We start from the raw sequence: 15,861 nt of genomic DNA, 5'->3' as shown, positions 1-15,861 counted from the left end.
GAGGGAGGGAGAGTGGTGAGGGAGGGAGAGTGGTGAGGGAGGGAGAGTGGTGAGGGAGGGAGAGTGGTGAGGGAGGGAGAGTGGTGAGGGAGGGAGAGTGGTGAGGGAGGGAGAGTGGTGAGGGAGGAGAGTGGTGAGGGAGGGAGAGTGGTGAGGGAGGGAGAGTGGTGAGGGAGGGAGAGTGGTGAGGGGGGAGAGTGGTGAGGGAGGGAGAGTGGTGAGGGAGGGAGATGGTGAGGAGGAGAGTGGTGAGGGAGGGAGAGTGGTGAGGGAGGGAGAGTGGTGAGGGAGGGAGAGTGGTGAGGGGGAGAGTGGTGAGGGAGGGAGAGTGGTGAGGGAGGGAGAGTGGTGAGGGAGGGAGAGTGGTGAGGGAGGGAGAGTGGTGAGGGAGGGAGAGTGGTGAGGGAGGGAGAGTGTGAGGGAGGGAGAGTGGGAGAGGGAGAGTGGTGAGGGAGGGAGAGTGGTGAGGGAGGGAGAGTGCTGAGGGAGGGAGAGTGGTGAGGGAGGGAGAGTGGTGAGGGAGGGAGAGTGGTGAGGGAGGGAGAGTGCTGAGGGAGGGAGAGTGGTGAGGGAGGGAGAGTGGTGAGGGAGGGACTCAGCCTCAAAACGAGTAAGTGTGGCGTATTAACATCGCCACTGGGGAGACAAAGGCGGCCGGGCGTGGTGGATACAAGTCCCGGGCGGAAGCCGGGTAGTATCAGCTAGTAGTATTTAAGGCAGGTCCCTGAGAGCGCGAGTCAGTCCGTCATCAAGCCGAAGTCAGAAGCTACCTGGATAAGAAGATCCTGGACCTCAAGCCACCGACGTACTTCTAAGGATGGGGGCTCAGTGCGGTGCCAGTGTCAAGAGGTTAGGACCACTGTGGTTCCCTCGGCCTGATTTCCTTCTAAGGGCCAGGTCCGGACGGGCCAGTGGTCAGGTACCTACCGGGCCAGTGGTGGGTCAGCCTCCCCTAGGTCTAGCCCAGCCGGAGGGCTAGAGTGGACAGAGTTGTAGATTACGATAGCCCCGGAGGCTGTACCATCCCCAGGTTGTGGGTGGAGAGGGCGCGTCGGCCATTATTTCTTGTGTGTAGGGTTAAGTGTAAACTGGTTGGTATATAAACCGTGTGTTGCCTCTACAAAGACTCCGTCTCTCATAAATAAACATTACATCAGTGACCGTCGGCACTGTGGAAGACAGGCGCCGCCTCGCGGAGAGCTCCTCTCATCGCTCCTAGTGCGAGCAAAGGCCCCCCCACCACATCCCCTCCCCCTCTCCTCCATCCTGCACAGCCGCCTCCTCCTGCTGCCTCTTTCTCCTCCTCCCTGTGTGCTGCCTTCGCCATCTCCACAACCATCAACCATTACCACAGCCATCATCTATCATCGCCGCCATCATCGCCTCTAGCAGCCGTCATCGGTGACATCGCAGCCCTCCGCTCTCAGCTTCGGGTCGGGAAAGGACAACCGACGTATCCGTGAGTACAGCGGTGTGTGTGTGGTGTGGATGTGTGATGTGTGTTGCTGTGCTCCACCACACCCCCTCGCCTCCACCACCCCCCCCGCGCTCCACCAAGCTACCCATCCGTGGCGTCGCGGGGGCGCTGCGCTCGCGCCGGAACTCGGCGAGTCACCGGGGTGACCTCGTGCAGGCGGCCACGCTCCTCTCTACTTTGAACTTGTCTTGAAAAACAGCGTCGAGATTCGTGCAATCGCGCCTCAAAATGCTGCAGGATTTGTAACGAGCGCGGTTTTCGCAACGAGGCCACTCGCGTGGAAAGCCAGAGGCAAGCGGGAAGGAGCCATATCCGGTGGACATAAATGTTCAAGTTATGCGCTCCTACACTGCGACGTTCAGCCAAATCCATGAATGAGTTTACTCCTGTGGAAGGAAACTCGAGTACCCAGAGAAGACCCAAGCATTAGGGGATGATACTAAAGCTACCATAACAATTGACAAAGCTCTGTCATTCTTCATAGGGATATGTGGCTCGCTCGATGAGGACATCTTTGTATGTATGTACGTTGAGATACTTTCACAGCGTACGGAGCCAACCGCGCTAACCGGCAGTGTTGATTCTATGGTGCAGTGTTGAGTCTATGGGCAGTGTTTTAGAAACACATCAACAACAACGGTGTAAATTTCGATTTAAAGCTTTCGTGACTGCAGGGATTCCTCTTCTTGGTACTTTCGGTAAAGTCACGTAGAAGGGAAATAATAAAATATAAAAATAAAACATAATAAAATAATTCTCACGACGTTTCGGCCACAACGCAAGCAGCCATCCTCGGGTGAAGACCAGGTCTGTCGGGGAGGCAGCGTCTGAATGCGTGGTGGTGTTTCATTCAGACGCTGTCTCCCCGACAGACCTGGTCTTCACCTGAGGACGGCTGCTTGCGTTGGGACCGAAACGTCGTGAGAATTTTTTTATTAGTTTTATTTTTATTATTTTATTACTTCCCTTCTACGTGACTTTACCGAAAGAACCAAGAAGAAAAAAAACACAACGGTGTAATTGCCAGCTCAGGGGGGGGGGGGGGGGTGTGAGGGACGCCGAGTGACGCAGGAATTGAGACGCACCCCCCCCCCCCATAGGGATGGCGTCACTCCGAGGTGCCGTGTCTCTGACATCGCCGCCGTGGCGCCCAAGGGGGGGTGGAGAGGAAGCGCCGGGCGCCACGAGCCGCACCTGTGCTGCTGTCACCATGCGGTGGGTTTCGGGGGGCAGAGGCCACGAGCAGGAGGGCCCCCTGTCAAATGCAGCAGGGTCCACCGGGGGCAAACGGTGCTCTTTAATGGGGGACAGCTGCGACGACTTGAGCACGCTCCATTTGGCACAGATTTCTCCAGTTGCTGCTGCTGCTGTAGCCGTGTTTCGCTTGGCGTGGCCTTGTGGTGCCGTAGCGTAGCGTCTCGTGCTGGCGATGGGAGCGCTCTGCCACCCGCTGCTGCTGCTGCTGCCGGTGCCGTCGGCGAACTGCAGCTGTGAGCGCGCGTGCGTCTCTGCCTGCGGGGACGAGGCAACTCCACGTGCTCGTGCCGAACCTGCGACCCACTCTGCTCCAGGGTCCTCTTGGTGACCTGGTGAGAGGCGTCAGTTGCGTCATTGCGGGAGATGTGGTTGACCGTGTGCAGAGACGCCAAGTCCATGCTCACGTCCCTGTGCTGCCGCTTCTGTGGCGATGGCAGCTTCAATGGCTGCGGATACTCTTCGCGCTTGTGCCTCTGGAAGCAGTCCTTCTGCAGTTCCTTGTTGGCCTTAAATCGAACCTGGCTCATCTCCAGTTGCATCAGCGAGCAGGAACGCACGCAGCATTCTTCTACGATGCCGCCCAGCCCGCCCTGGCGCTCGCTCGGTTGCGCCGCGTTGAAACCATCGGTGCCGCACACGAACTGCAAGCGCCTCCACAAGCTCGGAGCCGCAGAGCGTCTTGGCCGAGCAGCGTTCACTCCACAGCGTGCACAGCGCCAGCCACAGCAGAGCCTGGCTGAGGTGGTGCGGACGCGGCTGTCTGCTTGAGTGGAGGAGGCCCATGGCGAGAGCTGAGCGGCGCCGCCCCTGCTTGCGGCTGCCGTGATCGCGGTGACGGTAAGAACGGCGAAAGCACGCCGTTGCTCTCTCTGCTTGCGGACTTTCAGCCCCCTCTCGCCTCGCCCCTTCTCTCTCACGCCTCACCTCTTCTCTCGAGTACCACCTTCATGGGTCTGCGACGTTTCCTTCCAGAGGTATTGCCAAAAAACACACATCCCAGAATCCTCTAGGTTTGGGGTCCAAATGTTGTCGCTTATTATATCCCATGAGAAACGTCGCATCGAGTCAATGTAATTTAATTCTACTCGCCTGGACGAGCGGAATTGAATGGTGAAACTGGTTTTGCTGTGCTGTGTTAAATCAGATATTTGCATGACTGCATGTGTATTTAGAATCGACGTGTTTCGAATATTTGGCTGCTCTAAATGTCCACACTGATAAGCCACTTTGTTGAGCTATCATCTGTGGCCAGGTCGCTACTTATAAAAGCGCTATGTAGCTCAGTGGGACTTACGTGGTTAAAATAAAAATAGTAAAAATAACAGCACCACCACTCCATGTACACAGAACATCTGACGTGATCCTGACTGCAGTGCTCATCTCGATATGGTCGATGAAAGTGAATTACGTGGCGGCCGCTACGTTAAAAGGTTTCGTCACCTTTGGGTGGCATCAGTTGCTGCTCTGGCCCATCGGGAAATACAACAATGCCTTGATGGAGGCTCCATTGAAGATGCTTGCGACCCTCTCAACTGGCCGTCTGACCCGAATGTTCGGTCCAACCCGAGCTGAACATCGAGTGGAACTGGGTGACCCTGGGGCTATTTGCTACAAAGCAACACTTTGTTTTTACATCCCACGGTCAATCCACTGCTGGATGAAGGCCTCCCCACCATTGTGGTTCTTTGACCATATCCCACCACGGGTGGTCGATGCTGGTCGGTGAAGGTCGCGGGCAACCAGCCCTGTCATCGCTCCCCAGTGGTGTCGGTGTTAGCCCTGGACAGGAATTGAACTCGGGTGGAGCCGGTTCGTAGCGTGGCGCGCTACCCACCTGGGCCACTTCTCGTCACCCTCTTTGGCTGTTTACTCAACGACCTCAACATTCGTCAATGGTGACCGATTCCATTCATAAAGTGCGCTCTTGCCGCCGTGTGCGACTGAGTAGTGCTCAGTATTAAACACGCGTTGACTGCTCTATACAGGGTGGGATAGAGATCTCTACTCAACCCTGCAGGGTGACCCCTCTCATAGTGAAGGCGTTCACACTTGAGCTGCGGTTGTCCTGTGCCAGTAGTTGCATCATTAACCGTGCGAAACCCTTTTCAAACCATTACTATAAAAATGCAGAATTTGCCTTTAAGTTACTTTTCTTGGATTTAGCAGAATTCCACAGTAGCTCTCTCAATAGCTGTAGCGATTGAGTAACGATCTTTTAAATGTTTGCGTTGTTAAATCGTATGAGTCGTAAGACGATAATTGAATGACCACTTAGTGTAGGACAATCATTGAATGTTTTGAACTATAAAACTCTGCAATGTTAATTTAATGCTGAGGGTGTTGACAAGCAAAGTAGCGGGTGTGTGGGGTTTAAATTGTCAACTCGTGCCCGCACTGCATCGTGTGGCGGGTTTCTGACAGCAGCAGCATCGCCACGACGCTCTCATTGCCGCTTGGTGAATATCCGTGGCGGGTTCCTTTTCGTTTTTTGTTCATTGAATGAGACATCACCCTCCCTGCACCTGGCCACCCACTTGTGTGTTTGTGTGCCTTCAGGTGTCACAGCAGAGCTATTGCAGAGGGATGCTGCGATTATACTGGCGTGGGCTAAGCATCCACAGCGGAGGTAAGAGCCCCCCACTCTGTGTCAGTAAATGGGTGGGGGGGTGGTTGATCATACTTCACCACGCTGGTCAGTATGAGTTGGTGTGAAGAGGAGGCAGCCCAAAAATCTGTTCAGATGTCACTCCGCACCGACGTTAGCCGTGGCCGGGAATCGAACTTTGATGGCAGCTAAGGGCCGTGCCACCGCTTCACGGGTGAACGGGCTGATTAGATGAGACGAAGGCGTTGCGTTTCGTATCAGTGGCTACTCCTCCACGTGGCTGGGCGATTGAGAAACCACACCCACAGCAGTGCCCCAGTGTACCGGCACCCCCCCAGTGCTGGAGTCAACATTCTCTGGGCCCCGTTTTTCTTCACACGCCGCCCTGGATTTGGGCCCGGCAAGAAGCGCGTCGCCACCGAACGCGTTACGGTCAAATGTTGTAAGCGGCAGGTTTATCTAACTTCATATTTGACTTCCTCTTCCAAGACCTCCTGGCCAGTGTGGAGGAGTAGGCCAATTACCCTCACAGGGGCTCTCTGCAGCTCCCTCTCGTGGAGGCCCCATTTGCCGGCAGTGGCGTGAACAACCGCAGGGGCTGTACCTTTACCTTCTATCCACTTTTTATATTCAACATTTAATTAGGTCAGCAAGGCGGTGTTGACCTCTTACCCACACACGTTTCTGACAAGTACAGCAAGTGCACGTGTACACAAGTGTACTCCTGTGCTAGTTGCACGCCACTTCTGCTTTTTGTGTTTAGTTTGTTGTCGTTCCCCCATACCTCAGATTAGCACGGTTGGCTGTGTGTGGTGCTAAAGAAGTTAAACATACACACACGCGCATCCACGCACACAAACACGTACACACCCATCAACACACAGACATACAAAGACAAACACCCCCCGTATAGCCAAACAGGCTGTTGGGGCAAGTGCTGTTAGCGAGCACACGCACATACACACATACATACACACATAAACACATACACACACATTTAAACAAACACATACACACACACATCCACACCCATACACACATACACCCACACACAAAGACACATACACACACACACTGCGATGGCAAAGTAATAAATGGAAGCGAGACCAGTTTTGTCACGACAAGTATATATTCATTTCAAGTGCAAATACAAAACGAGGTAGACAAAATCTCTGGAAAACATTAATCTCGCTTTCCCTTCCCACACTTTGAGCTGCTTTTGTACAAACGATAAAAACCCCGAGGAGACCGAATTGTCACCGATCTACATTCACGAGTTCAGAAACCGCTATTTCTGGAGGTATCGTGGATGATGGAAATAAAGTGCTTGGCGAAGTTCATCATTTATCCGTACATTTCACGTGGTAACGGCTTGGCGCTACGGTTAGCGTGTCCATTGAAATGTGCACGCCCCGTACATAAAAAAAGTAACAGATATGTAGTTTAAAAAATGCCGACGTATTCACAGTTCAATAAATAAATACTTTGCAACAGCGGTTACTTTTTAATCCCCGAGACAACGCAAAATAAAAGCCCCGCATTTTACATGAACAGAGACAAGAACCGTACGGGAATACCTTGCACGACCTCACTGAGACCGCACTCCGGCCTCGCGTTGCGGAGGATGCAATCTCGGTCTTCATTTGTAATGGGACAGTTCATTTTGCGGTCACCATCACAATGACGTTCCTGGTGCCAACTCTCTTGACGATTGGCCAGGGAATAAACATCAACCCCAAGACATAATGGGTTGGTGCCGCCTGCATGGATCTTGGCTCCTGTTTCCCAGAATGGCTGGCGTGATTTTAAGCACTTTCGTGCTGGGTGTTTCAAGTCTTCGTGGATTAAAACTTGATTTGAAGCTTTCGTGATTGCATGAATTACTCTTTGGTTATAGTAGGTTTTTACCCTTTAAACTGGTACAAAACTGACACCTTTATACAAGGCATCATGTTTGCAATAACCACAACACAAGCAGTCAAAATGCAAATAAAAAGAAACAACTTTGATAATGATATGCACTGTCCTTGAAGTTGATTGGTCCACACCCGAGACAGCTTTTCTTAGAGCCTAGTCTCCATTGGTGTTGGACCAGAAGACGCCAAAAGGCGTACAACTCAAAAACAGCACACTATCAGAGTATTGAGAGCTCGGGGTAAGCATTTACACTATGAGACCTCCTTTGTCACTGGTAAAGGAGGTCTCATAGTGTAAATACTCTTTGGTTCTTTCGGTAAAGTCACGTAGAAAATAAATAAATTAAATAATAGAATACGACGTTTCGATTGCAACACAAGCAATCGTCATCAGGTAGAAAGCAAACCTAGTGAACTTAAAAATATTTTCTTTCTTCGTGGATTGTGAGGTCAGAGTTGCTTTAAATGTTTTCTATCTCGTCGGACGGCTGTCAGCATTGGACGGGCGTGCATGAGGCCTTGAGCTAGTGATTGCAGCTCTTTATTGTGTTGAGAATGTGGTCGTCGAGTGAGAATGTCGAGTCTAAGGTGATTCCAATGATGTTCAAGTGATTTCAGAGGCTGGTGGTGGAGCCGGCGATGAATACATTTTGGGGGGCGGGCGACGCCATGGTGAGCCTCTGCCTGGTGCCTTCGTAAAATGTCTCTCAAAATTAGTTTGATCTTGAGGGGAAGCAAGAGGTTAGACACGTGATCATGGATTTTAACCAGCGACTTATCTTGGTGGGGCGAGTGCCAGTTGTTACACCGGTGGTGGCTGCTGTGCGACCAGAGTGGCGGTGGCTGTGGTGGGACTGGTGGCTGCTGTTGGACTGGCTGCTGTTGGACTGGCTGCTGTGGGACACGCGGTGGCAGCAGCTGCTGTGGTGCTGACGGCGGCTTCTATGAGACCTGCGGCGGTGGTGGTGGTGGCTGCTGCAGGACTGGCGGTGGTTGCTGGTGGAATGGCAGCGGCTGCTGTGAGATCGGGGTGGTGGTGGTGGCTGCTCTGGGACTAGCGGCAACGGCTGTTGCGTGTCTGGCGTTGCCGGTAGCTGCTGCTGCTGCTGTTCCTGCCGTCGCACTTGCAGTGGCTCCGGCAGTTGTTCCCGTTGGGGCGGTCCGACATCTTGGGTTTCTGGAGATAAAGAAGATGATGGCGCTAAAGTCCAAACCGCTCGACATTGGGAGAATGAAACAAAACCGGTCTAAAGTATAAACAAGAAGATCGCTGTACTTCACCTATTCCCTTAATATAAAATGATGCGCTGTCAGGGTGTACATTCTCCCTGGGCATTTCCACGCACACAGGACGGCGTTTCCAATCCATCCTTTACCTTGCGCGCCGGTGAGGAGAGCTGCTGTCCGGTAACTGGGTCCGGGGTCTTCCTTCGCCGAGTGGGGCCGCTTAAGGCACGACCAGGACGTCGCCTTGACGTGCTCCAGCGGGCAGTAGCTCTCCGCTGGCGGCGCGTTCAATTCTGGGGACCTGCATGCACGCACCAACGCGTCGCAAACCGTTAACACCTGCCTTTAAAGGAGACACTGCTGCTCGCACAAGACAATATCTTTCCAGTGAGCTGGTCTGGGGGACGGATGTAAGTGCAGGTTAAAGTGGAGGGGAGAGAATGTGACTTACCGAATATAGAAGAGCACGTAGGCCTGCTTATTCATCACAGCCTTGGTGTCGACGTGCCGCACGATGGAGTCGTTCATGCAGCACCATTGTCCATCGCTGATCTGCGCACAGTCAAAGCACAGCTACACTTGGTTACAATGTTTACACAACTGCACCCAGATTCCTCCGTTGATGTAATAACAACACGCAATACACACTCTAGACAACAAGTTCGTAAAGAGCATCACCCCATTGTCAGAGCTGCAGAGCGTGCTACGGTTGCTGTGATGGTGCTGAAGTTACGAAACGATCTGCCTGAATATATCACTGCATGGATGACCTTGGACCAATTTCATCAGAATCAGAATCTTTATTTGTACTGAAAGAATTCGATGATCTACGAAGCTCTTAAACAAATGTCCAGTCGGGGCGGGTCAGAAAGTTACAACAACAACAAACAATACAACACCGATTGGAGTGCAAAGTGTAGAAATGCTATGGAAGTCACTAAATACAAATAAAGTATACACTATAAGTAGAAATTGCATGAGTGCATCAAGACGCAAGAACATACACAAGACTTTTAATTATTCTTCCCTATCGGACATTGGTAACATTATGGGCGCATTGCAGATGTGCGTTGTTTTTGTTTGATAGTAACGAATGGAATTACCTTATTGTAGCAATAATAATGACCCCTGTTGGAGTTGGCTCCCTTGTGCACCAGCACCGAGTACAGGGAGTAGATCGCGGGCTCGCCCTGAGACGTTGAGGTGAAGGGTTGCATGTCCAGGTGCTCCGGGTAGGTGATGTTCTACAGGCAGCGCACAGGAGGGGGAGGCAGTGCACAGAGACAAATGTTAGGAGAGGAAACGGCAGGGGTGGTGGGGTGGGCAGCAGAGATAGGCACCATCTCAGTTACGTGTCAAAGTGATGTCGTGATGTCTCGCTAATTTGAGCGTTGAAGATGGTGCTCATCTCCTGTTCATAGCCCTGAGCAAGTGGTGGAAATTCTACAGTCACATGACGGGGGGCGAGTCTATCTGTCGGACCTATTCCAACATGGAGAGGCATTTTCTCCAGCGTTGAACTGACAAAGGGCTGTCATTAAGTAATTTAATTCGAACGATGTGGAGGGGCAGAATCGTTACCCGGTTGATCTTGACGCCGTAGAGGTTGTACCGCTTGATGGAGACGGTGAGGACGTTGGGCAGGCGGTGGAGAGCCATCGTCTTCGTCGCTTCCCCCTTGCAGCAGCACCTGCATGACAACAACAACGCCAGCCATCGCACGCGTTCCCCAACTTTAAACAATAAGTCTACTCTCTTTTTGTTGTTTGTTAATTTTTCTTAATTTCTTAAAATAAAAAAATGTTACTTTTATTATATATTGTAAGTTATTTTCAATGTATTTACATAATATTTTATTAAAATATTTTATTATAATTTGATTTAATCTGCAGACTTTTGAAGCTACAAATGATTCCAGGGTGTCAACACACGATGCCCAACTCACATTCCGCAGGTGTATTCGTCCAGCGTCTCCTTGTTAAAAAACTCTTCAAATGCCTCCACAAGATCTGATGAGTTCTGTTGGTCGACAGAGTGAAACGCAAATGAGGACTCTAAGAAGCATTCCATGAACATCTGCAGAATGTTATTGTGACGGCAACTCCGAAAACCTGCATCTTGTATGAAATCGTACGACCAAAAAAAGAGATCACGTACGCTACCGGCAGTGTGTTTGGATGTTAAGTGGCTGATTCAGGTAGGCGTGTGTGTGGTGGATGTTGGCACAGCAGGGAGCACAGGTGGTGCATCGGCCAGTCATCTCGGTCAACCCATGGCACTTGGGTCTGTCCCGTGACCTGCCAGCGGGCGTTCGACACTTCATATGGCCTTAAAGCGCACTCAGGCTGGCACAAGCACCGTGGTGACAACACCGCCACTTAGTGGAGAATGGGGGTTGTTCACGTATGCGATGTATGTACGTTTAACTTATTTCGCACCGTACGTAGATCTTTAACTGTTAATCGATGACTTCGTCATTGCTTACATTAATATGGAGTGCAATGTCCAGGCACGTGTCAAAGGTGTCGGAGTGGTTGCAGCACTGCATGCACTCCACTGCAAAACACAAGCACACACGCATTAGGAAGGGACGTCACATGTTACTTAGTAAAACTAAATGCACGCTCCCCACTGACATTGGTAATTGGTAGTTTTCACCAACTGGTAAAAGGTTATTCTGTGTTACACGTGCGTGAGAGTGTGCAAACGCTGCGACGCGAGCACGTCTACACTGTGATGGTGCACTTGCTGCTCGCGGTTAACAAGTTTCTAGAGGAGTGCGCACAACTCACCACGTGATCGAAGGTAACCCCCGAAGATCTGGTAAATGAGGGTGGTAGCCTCCGTGTATCTGTCCAGCCTGCCAGTCACAGAGAACGACACCACACGGTGGTTACAGCAGCAGCAGTAGTAACACCTTTACCGGATGCACACGCGTGTGTGAGAGTTACACCATTGCCCGAGCTGTCGATTCACTCTTTCCCTTCAGCACTGCAACGCGTGCTCTGTAGCAACCAAACGTGGTAGTGTCTGCACAGGGCAGCCACCTTCACGGCACAGCCACAGAGCTGGGGGCACGCTGGCAGCCATCACGCGGTGCTGTTGCCCGGCGCTTTTGTTGTGCTCGGCGTGCCACGTGCCGCTCGTCAACACGAGGAATGTCGTCACGGGGCCACCGCACATCGAGACATCGATTTTCCGATATTTATCGGCAACGTGAAATGCGCAAACAAAAGGTGGCCCACGTCAGGGCCAAGGTGAAAGAACCGTGGTGCCAGCAGGGTCGGACCTCTGCATCTCCCAGGTTTTCACACAAAAGTGTGAGTAGCTTTTCACAGACGTTGAAGTACAATCGTGCAGAAAACCAAGAGGAAGCCGTGAGGTACCAAACTGCAGAACGACTGCCGCATGTTGACTGGCGCGCAGTACTCACTCGCTGTGGCCATAGAGGCATGAGGCTTGCATGCCATCTACCACGTATCGCAGAAACTCGTGGGCATCTTCCTGTCTCCCAATGCGCAGGTGTTTGGCGATGCCTGCAGAGAAATGGACATGGGGACAAAGTGACAGGTACAGGATCTGATGACATCCTTAAAGAGCTCCCCAACATATATGGCAAAAGGAGTGGTGCAAAGGACTTGGAACACAGATGGAGAAAGATCGCGGGGGATAACTTCTCCTGCGAGTGCAAGTGTGAACGTAGTATTGGGACTCACGCGTGATGTTCTTAGTTATGACCTTGGGTGTCAGCACTCTCTGCGAGTTGTTGAACGTGCTGACAATGTGATGCTCCATGACACACATCAGGCAAAAGTCGCTCTGTTGGCCTGCGAACGAGAGCACAGGTGGCACAATCCGTCAGCGCACGCCACTTGCACTCAGCCCAGCTGGGGAGTAACAAGAAAGGCTAGAATCCTGGCACCAGCAACAATCGCAATGAATGTTGCGTCTAAGTACCAATTGCATCACATCTGTCCGACCTATTAAAAATTATCGCCACATGTGCTCGTGTTTATCAAAATCATAATATTTATACTGGTGGAATCCGATAAGCTAAGAGGTTTTGTTTAAAAAATGTCGAGTAGGGGCACTGGGTCAGAACATTACAACACCAAACAATACAAAAAACGATCAGAGTACAAAGTATTGGAAAGGTAAACAAATCACCTTTTAAAAATCTACAAATAAAACTAAACTTATTTTTTCATCTTCCCAGATAAAGCCCACTGAGCTATTAGCTTCTTCAGAAGCGACCTGGACCACAAATGATGGCTCACGAAGTGGCTTATCATGTGGGAAATGTATCGCAGCAAAGTCACTGACATAATAACCTAACCCATGGGTAAACGAGAGTGCCAGGGGGGAGGGTACTTACAGGTGCTGCAGTGCTCTTGCAGCAGCAGGTAGTTGGCGAGCGGCGGCGTGTAGGCGAGGCACTGCAGCGTGGCGTTGAGGAAGCAGGTGTTCCCCAGGTTGCGCAGGCCGGCACCCTTGCAGACGTCGCTCTCCCACCTGAGGTTCAGCCGCTCCGGCGCAAACAGCGAGAGCCGTGCCGCTGGAATGCCGTCGTCCTCCTCTGCACAAAGGGCACGGTGGTGGCGGAAGCCGGTGTCATCGCAGGGCGCTGCACTGCCGATGGGGCTGGCGTGGATATTCAGTAGCCCCAGCCAGCACCCGTACTGCTACTCTTAACCACGAAGATTTTACTCCACATTTAAGTGTCAGGTTCAAGTTCGCGAAAAATATGATTTGCCTGTCGCGTTGGCTGCTGGGTGTTTTGAGCTCCCCGTGTTACTCGTGAACGGCAACAGCAGTGGCTCCAAAGCGGCCCTTGCGTTGGTGGCTGCCACCCTAATGAGATGCCACGACGTCGCGTGATTGCACACTCACCTTGGGGTGCAGGCACAGACACGCTGATGTTCTCTGTGGCTGGTACAGGGGAGGGCTCCGGCCGGCCATGGGGAAGGCAGCAGGGTTGCGTGCAGAGCCACTCGTCGGCCGCCGCCAGCACCTCGTTGGACGAGGTGGGGGCCAAGACCGTGAGGTCGTTGCCGGACGAGGTGCCCTCTGCTCCGCACGCCACAGTCGTGGTTGGGTCCTGCCACACAACGTAGTCAAAACATCCACAATTATTCCTCCCATCTGGACTGGGATCCCAACACACGTGGGACTGTTCTATCACCAAAAGAAATACAATTTTAGTCCATGAACCTATGGGAGATCTGCATGAATTGTCTCAGAAGCAAATATATATTTACAGTATACACCTGTATTTTTAAAGTAACCCCAAACTCACTTTAACTCGTAAAATATTATATGAAGAACGGCCATTGACTAAAGATGAACTAATTCAATTTGTTGTTATGCATGCGAGAGAGAAGGCAGCTGTAGTTTAAAAGAGGTCATAAATGCATTTCAGAAGATAAATCGAGCATTCATGTTAATCAAATTCATTTTTAACATTTGTTAAAATTAAACTAAATAATCCTCCGTGATTTGTTCAAATAAATACACTAATCCTGATTTTTCGGCCACCCTCTTACAAACGACGTCATGAAGGGCCAACTGTGATGTGCTCTGAAAAAGGGGCATTAACTGAAACGTCGCTTTTATATATTTAAGAATACTTTATATATGTAAAACACGTTTATACGGGAGGAATCCGATGAGCTATAAAGCTCTTTTTCACAGATGTCCAGTCGGGGCGGGTAAGAATGTTACAACAACGAACAACACAAACATCATAGGAGTGCAAAATACAGATTGGCCCAAAAGTTAAGACACAGGGTTACTTGATTTATCTTAACACTGACATTACATAGTTCTCATTATTTATTCGTAAAGTTAACAATTTAACTATCATTAATATTGATAACATCCTCTGTGACTGGTTCAAATAAATACGGTAACTTTGTGTCCTGACTTTTGGGGCAACCTTCTATAGGCGACGTTATGTAAATGAAAACAAATATTTGTGATGTGCTCTGCAGAAGGGCCATTGTCTGAAACGTCGCCTATCATTTTCCTGTAACAATTCCCCCACCCCCATGCACTCCCAGCGTTGTGATTGGCTGAGTGGCGCCAGCGGGCCCCGCCCCGCCCGCCACCCGGGCCCCGCCCCCTCACCTGAGGCTCCGCCCCCAGACGCGGCCCCGCCGCCGCCTGCGCGGCTCCCGTCAGCTCCGGCACGGCGACCCGCGCCGCGCCTCGGGCTTCATCCGGGGAGGGGGTCCCGGGCACAGCCCCGCGGGATCCCTCGCGGGGGTCGCCAACTGCAAGAAGAAGGAGAAGCAGAAGCACAGCGATCACATGTTACACTGCGGACAAACACACGGCTCTACATTTCCCACTGGAGACAGACATGGGCCTGTCGATCGCTTCTGAAGAACTAAATAGCTCAGTGGGCTTCACCTGGTTTAATAAAAAAAAAATAACCCGTAAAAACAAAGTTTTTCACTATAAATCCTTTATATGCGTGGCATCAGTTTCATTTTATTATTCATTTCTGTTTTTATTGAGTAAGAGTTTCATTTTTATCACATTGGTATTTTAAATAACATATGAATTTTTATTTTTCCTAAAAAATTAAACATTTTTTTACGAAAATAAATTGTCACACACAGCGAGTCTGTGTGCAAAATGCCAGCTCGATTGGATCACGGGAAGTGGGTTAAAAAGACGACCGAAAGATTTGCACGGTCGTAAGCGCGCAAGCAAGCAAGCGCGCAAGTGAACTTAATATAAAGGATTTAAAAAGAGTGGAGCTCATTTCGTTTTCGGGATTAACTTACTTTTCTCATACTTTTCACTTGTTGTTATTGGTGTAATTTCCTGAAATCGTTTAAAAGAGCTTTATAGCTCATCGGATTTATCCACGATTAATAAAGTTCATGATTTTGAATTGGTGAGTGACGGTTGGTAACTTACGGGTGGTCCATTGCCCCCCCCCCCCCATTGCCCCCCCCCCCCGTATGACGGTTGGTCACTCACGGGGGTCCTTTGCCCCCCCCCCCCCCCCCCCGTGAGTGACGGTTGGTCGCTCAGGGGGTCCTTTGCCCCCCCCCCCCATTGCCCCCCCCCCGTGGTGACGGTTGTCAACGCGACCGCTTCACCCCGACACGAATCACGGCCTACAACGACCACTTGGCCCAACCCCAAACCCCACACGCAGAGCTCGGCGTTTCGAGCCTTTCGAGTGACTATTTATCGCGAGATTGGTTATTTAAAGCGACCAACACGCAATTAAACCATACGGGTGGTGCTGCTGCTGCTGCTGCGTGGGCAGTGGCGAACAGGTTGCACCAGAACACAACCACTCAGCACGATCCGTGTCGATAGCGACACTGCGGCCTCCACAGGTGCAGGGGCACGTGGGTCAT

At 51.2% G+C, this 15,861-nt stretch overlaps 3 protein-coding genes across 3 annotated transcripts; all 3 read right to left on the bottom strand.

Moving 5' to 3' along the window:
- Positions 1–7,564: 7,564 nt before the first annotated feature.
- Positions 7,565–9,010, bottom strand: LOC133342508 (pair-rule protein odd-paired-like). Its single transcript, XM_061551661.1, has 3 exons — positions 8,934–9,010; positions 8,632–8,783; positions 7,565–8,432 (listed from the first exon to the last, which is right to left on the bottom strand). Exons 1-3 carry the CDS (start codon positions 9,008–9,010, stop codon positions 7,969–7,971), a joined length of 693 nt encoding a protein of 230 aa, XP_061407645.1. The 3' UTR covers positions 7,565–7,968.
- Positions 9,011–9,521: 511 nt separating this feature from the next.
- On the bottom strand, positions 9,522–11,033 carry LOC133342523 (ubiquitin carboxyl-terminal hydrolase 36-like). Its single transcript, XM_061551678.1, has 4 exons — positions 10,968–11,033; positions 10,428–10,501; positions 10,064–10,172; positions 9,522–9,726 (listed from the first exon to the last, which is right to left on the bottom strand). Exons 1-4 carry the CDS (start codon positions 11,028–11,030, stop codon positions 9,529–9,531), a joined length of 444 nt encoding a protein of 147 aa, XP_061407662.1. The 5' UTR covers positions 11,031–11,033; the 3' UTR covers positions 9,522–9,528.
- An 878-nt stretch (positions 11,034–11,911) lies between these two features.
- Positions 11,912–15,861, bottom strand: LOC133342507 (ubiquitin carboxyl-terminal hydrolase 36-like). The gene is made up of 6 exons (XM_061551660.1): positions 15,825–15,861; positions 14,639–14,754; positions 13,373–13,580; positions 12,858–13,058; positions 12,199–12,309; positions 11,912–12,018 (listed from the first exon to the last, which is right to left on the bottom strand). The coding sequence occupies exons 1-6, from the start codon at positions 15,859–15,861 to the stop codon at positions 11,912–11,914; spliced, it is 780 nt and encodes a 259-aa protein (XP_061407644.1).

The sequence above is a fragment of the Lethenteron reissneri genome, chromosome 15 (assembly GCF_015708825.2).
Source record: "Lethenteron reissneri isolate LAM-NWPU_2019-01 chromosome 15, ASM1570882v1, whole genome shotgun sequence".
Lineage (NCBI taxonomy): Eukaryota > Metazoa > Chordata > Hyperoartia > Petromyzontiformes > Petromyzontidae > Lethenteron > Lethenteron reissneri.
Note: the sequence above shows the minus strand (reverse complement) of the source record. Positions and strands in the feature narration are given on the sequence as shown.

Excerpts from the sequence above, each read along its gene's own strand:
- LOC133342508 (XM_061551661.1), bottom strand. The coding sequence starts at position 9,010 with ATGAACGACTCCATCGTGCGGCACGTCGACACCAAGGCTGTGATGAAT. Across the intron at positions 8,784-8,933 it reads TACGTGCTCTTCTATATTCG|GTCCCCAGAATTGAACGCGC; the intron begins GTAAGTCACATT and ends GCGTGCATGCAG. Across the intron at positions 8,433-8,631 it reads TCTCCTCACCGGCGCGCAAG|AAACCCAAGATGTCGGACCG; the intron begins GTAAAGGATGGA and ends CTTTATCTCCAG.
- LOC133342523 (XM_061551678.1), bottom strand. The coding sequence starts at position 11,030 with ATGCAGTGCTGCAACCACTCCGACACCTTTGACACGTGCCTGGACATT. Across the intron at positions 10,173-10,427 it reads GACGAATACACCTGCGGAAT|GTGCTGCTGCAAGGGGGAAG; the intron begins GTGAGTTGGGCA and ends GTTGTCATGCAG. Across the intron at positions 9,727-10,063 it reads ACGGCGTCAAGATCAACCGG|AACATCACCTACCCGGAGCA; the intron begins GTAACGATTCTG and ends CGCTGCCTGTAG.
- LOC133342507 (XM_061551660.1), bottom strand. The coding sequence starts at position 15,861 with ATGACCCACGTGCCCCTGCACCTGTGGAGGCCGCAGT. Across the intron at positions 14,755-15,824 it reads GCACCTGTGGAGGCCGCAGT|TTGGCGACCCCCGCGAGGGA; the intron begins GTCGCTATCGAC and ends TTCTTCTTGCAG. Across the intron at positions 12,310-12,857 it reads GCAAGAGCACTGCAGCACCT|GCCAACAGAGCGACTTTTGC; the intron begins GTAAGTACCCTC and ends TCTCGTTCGCAG.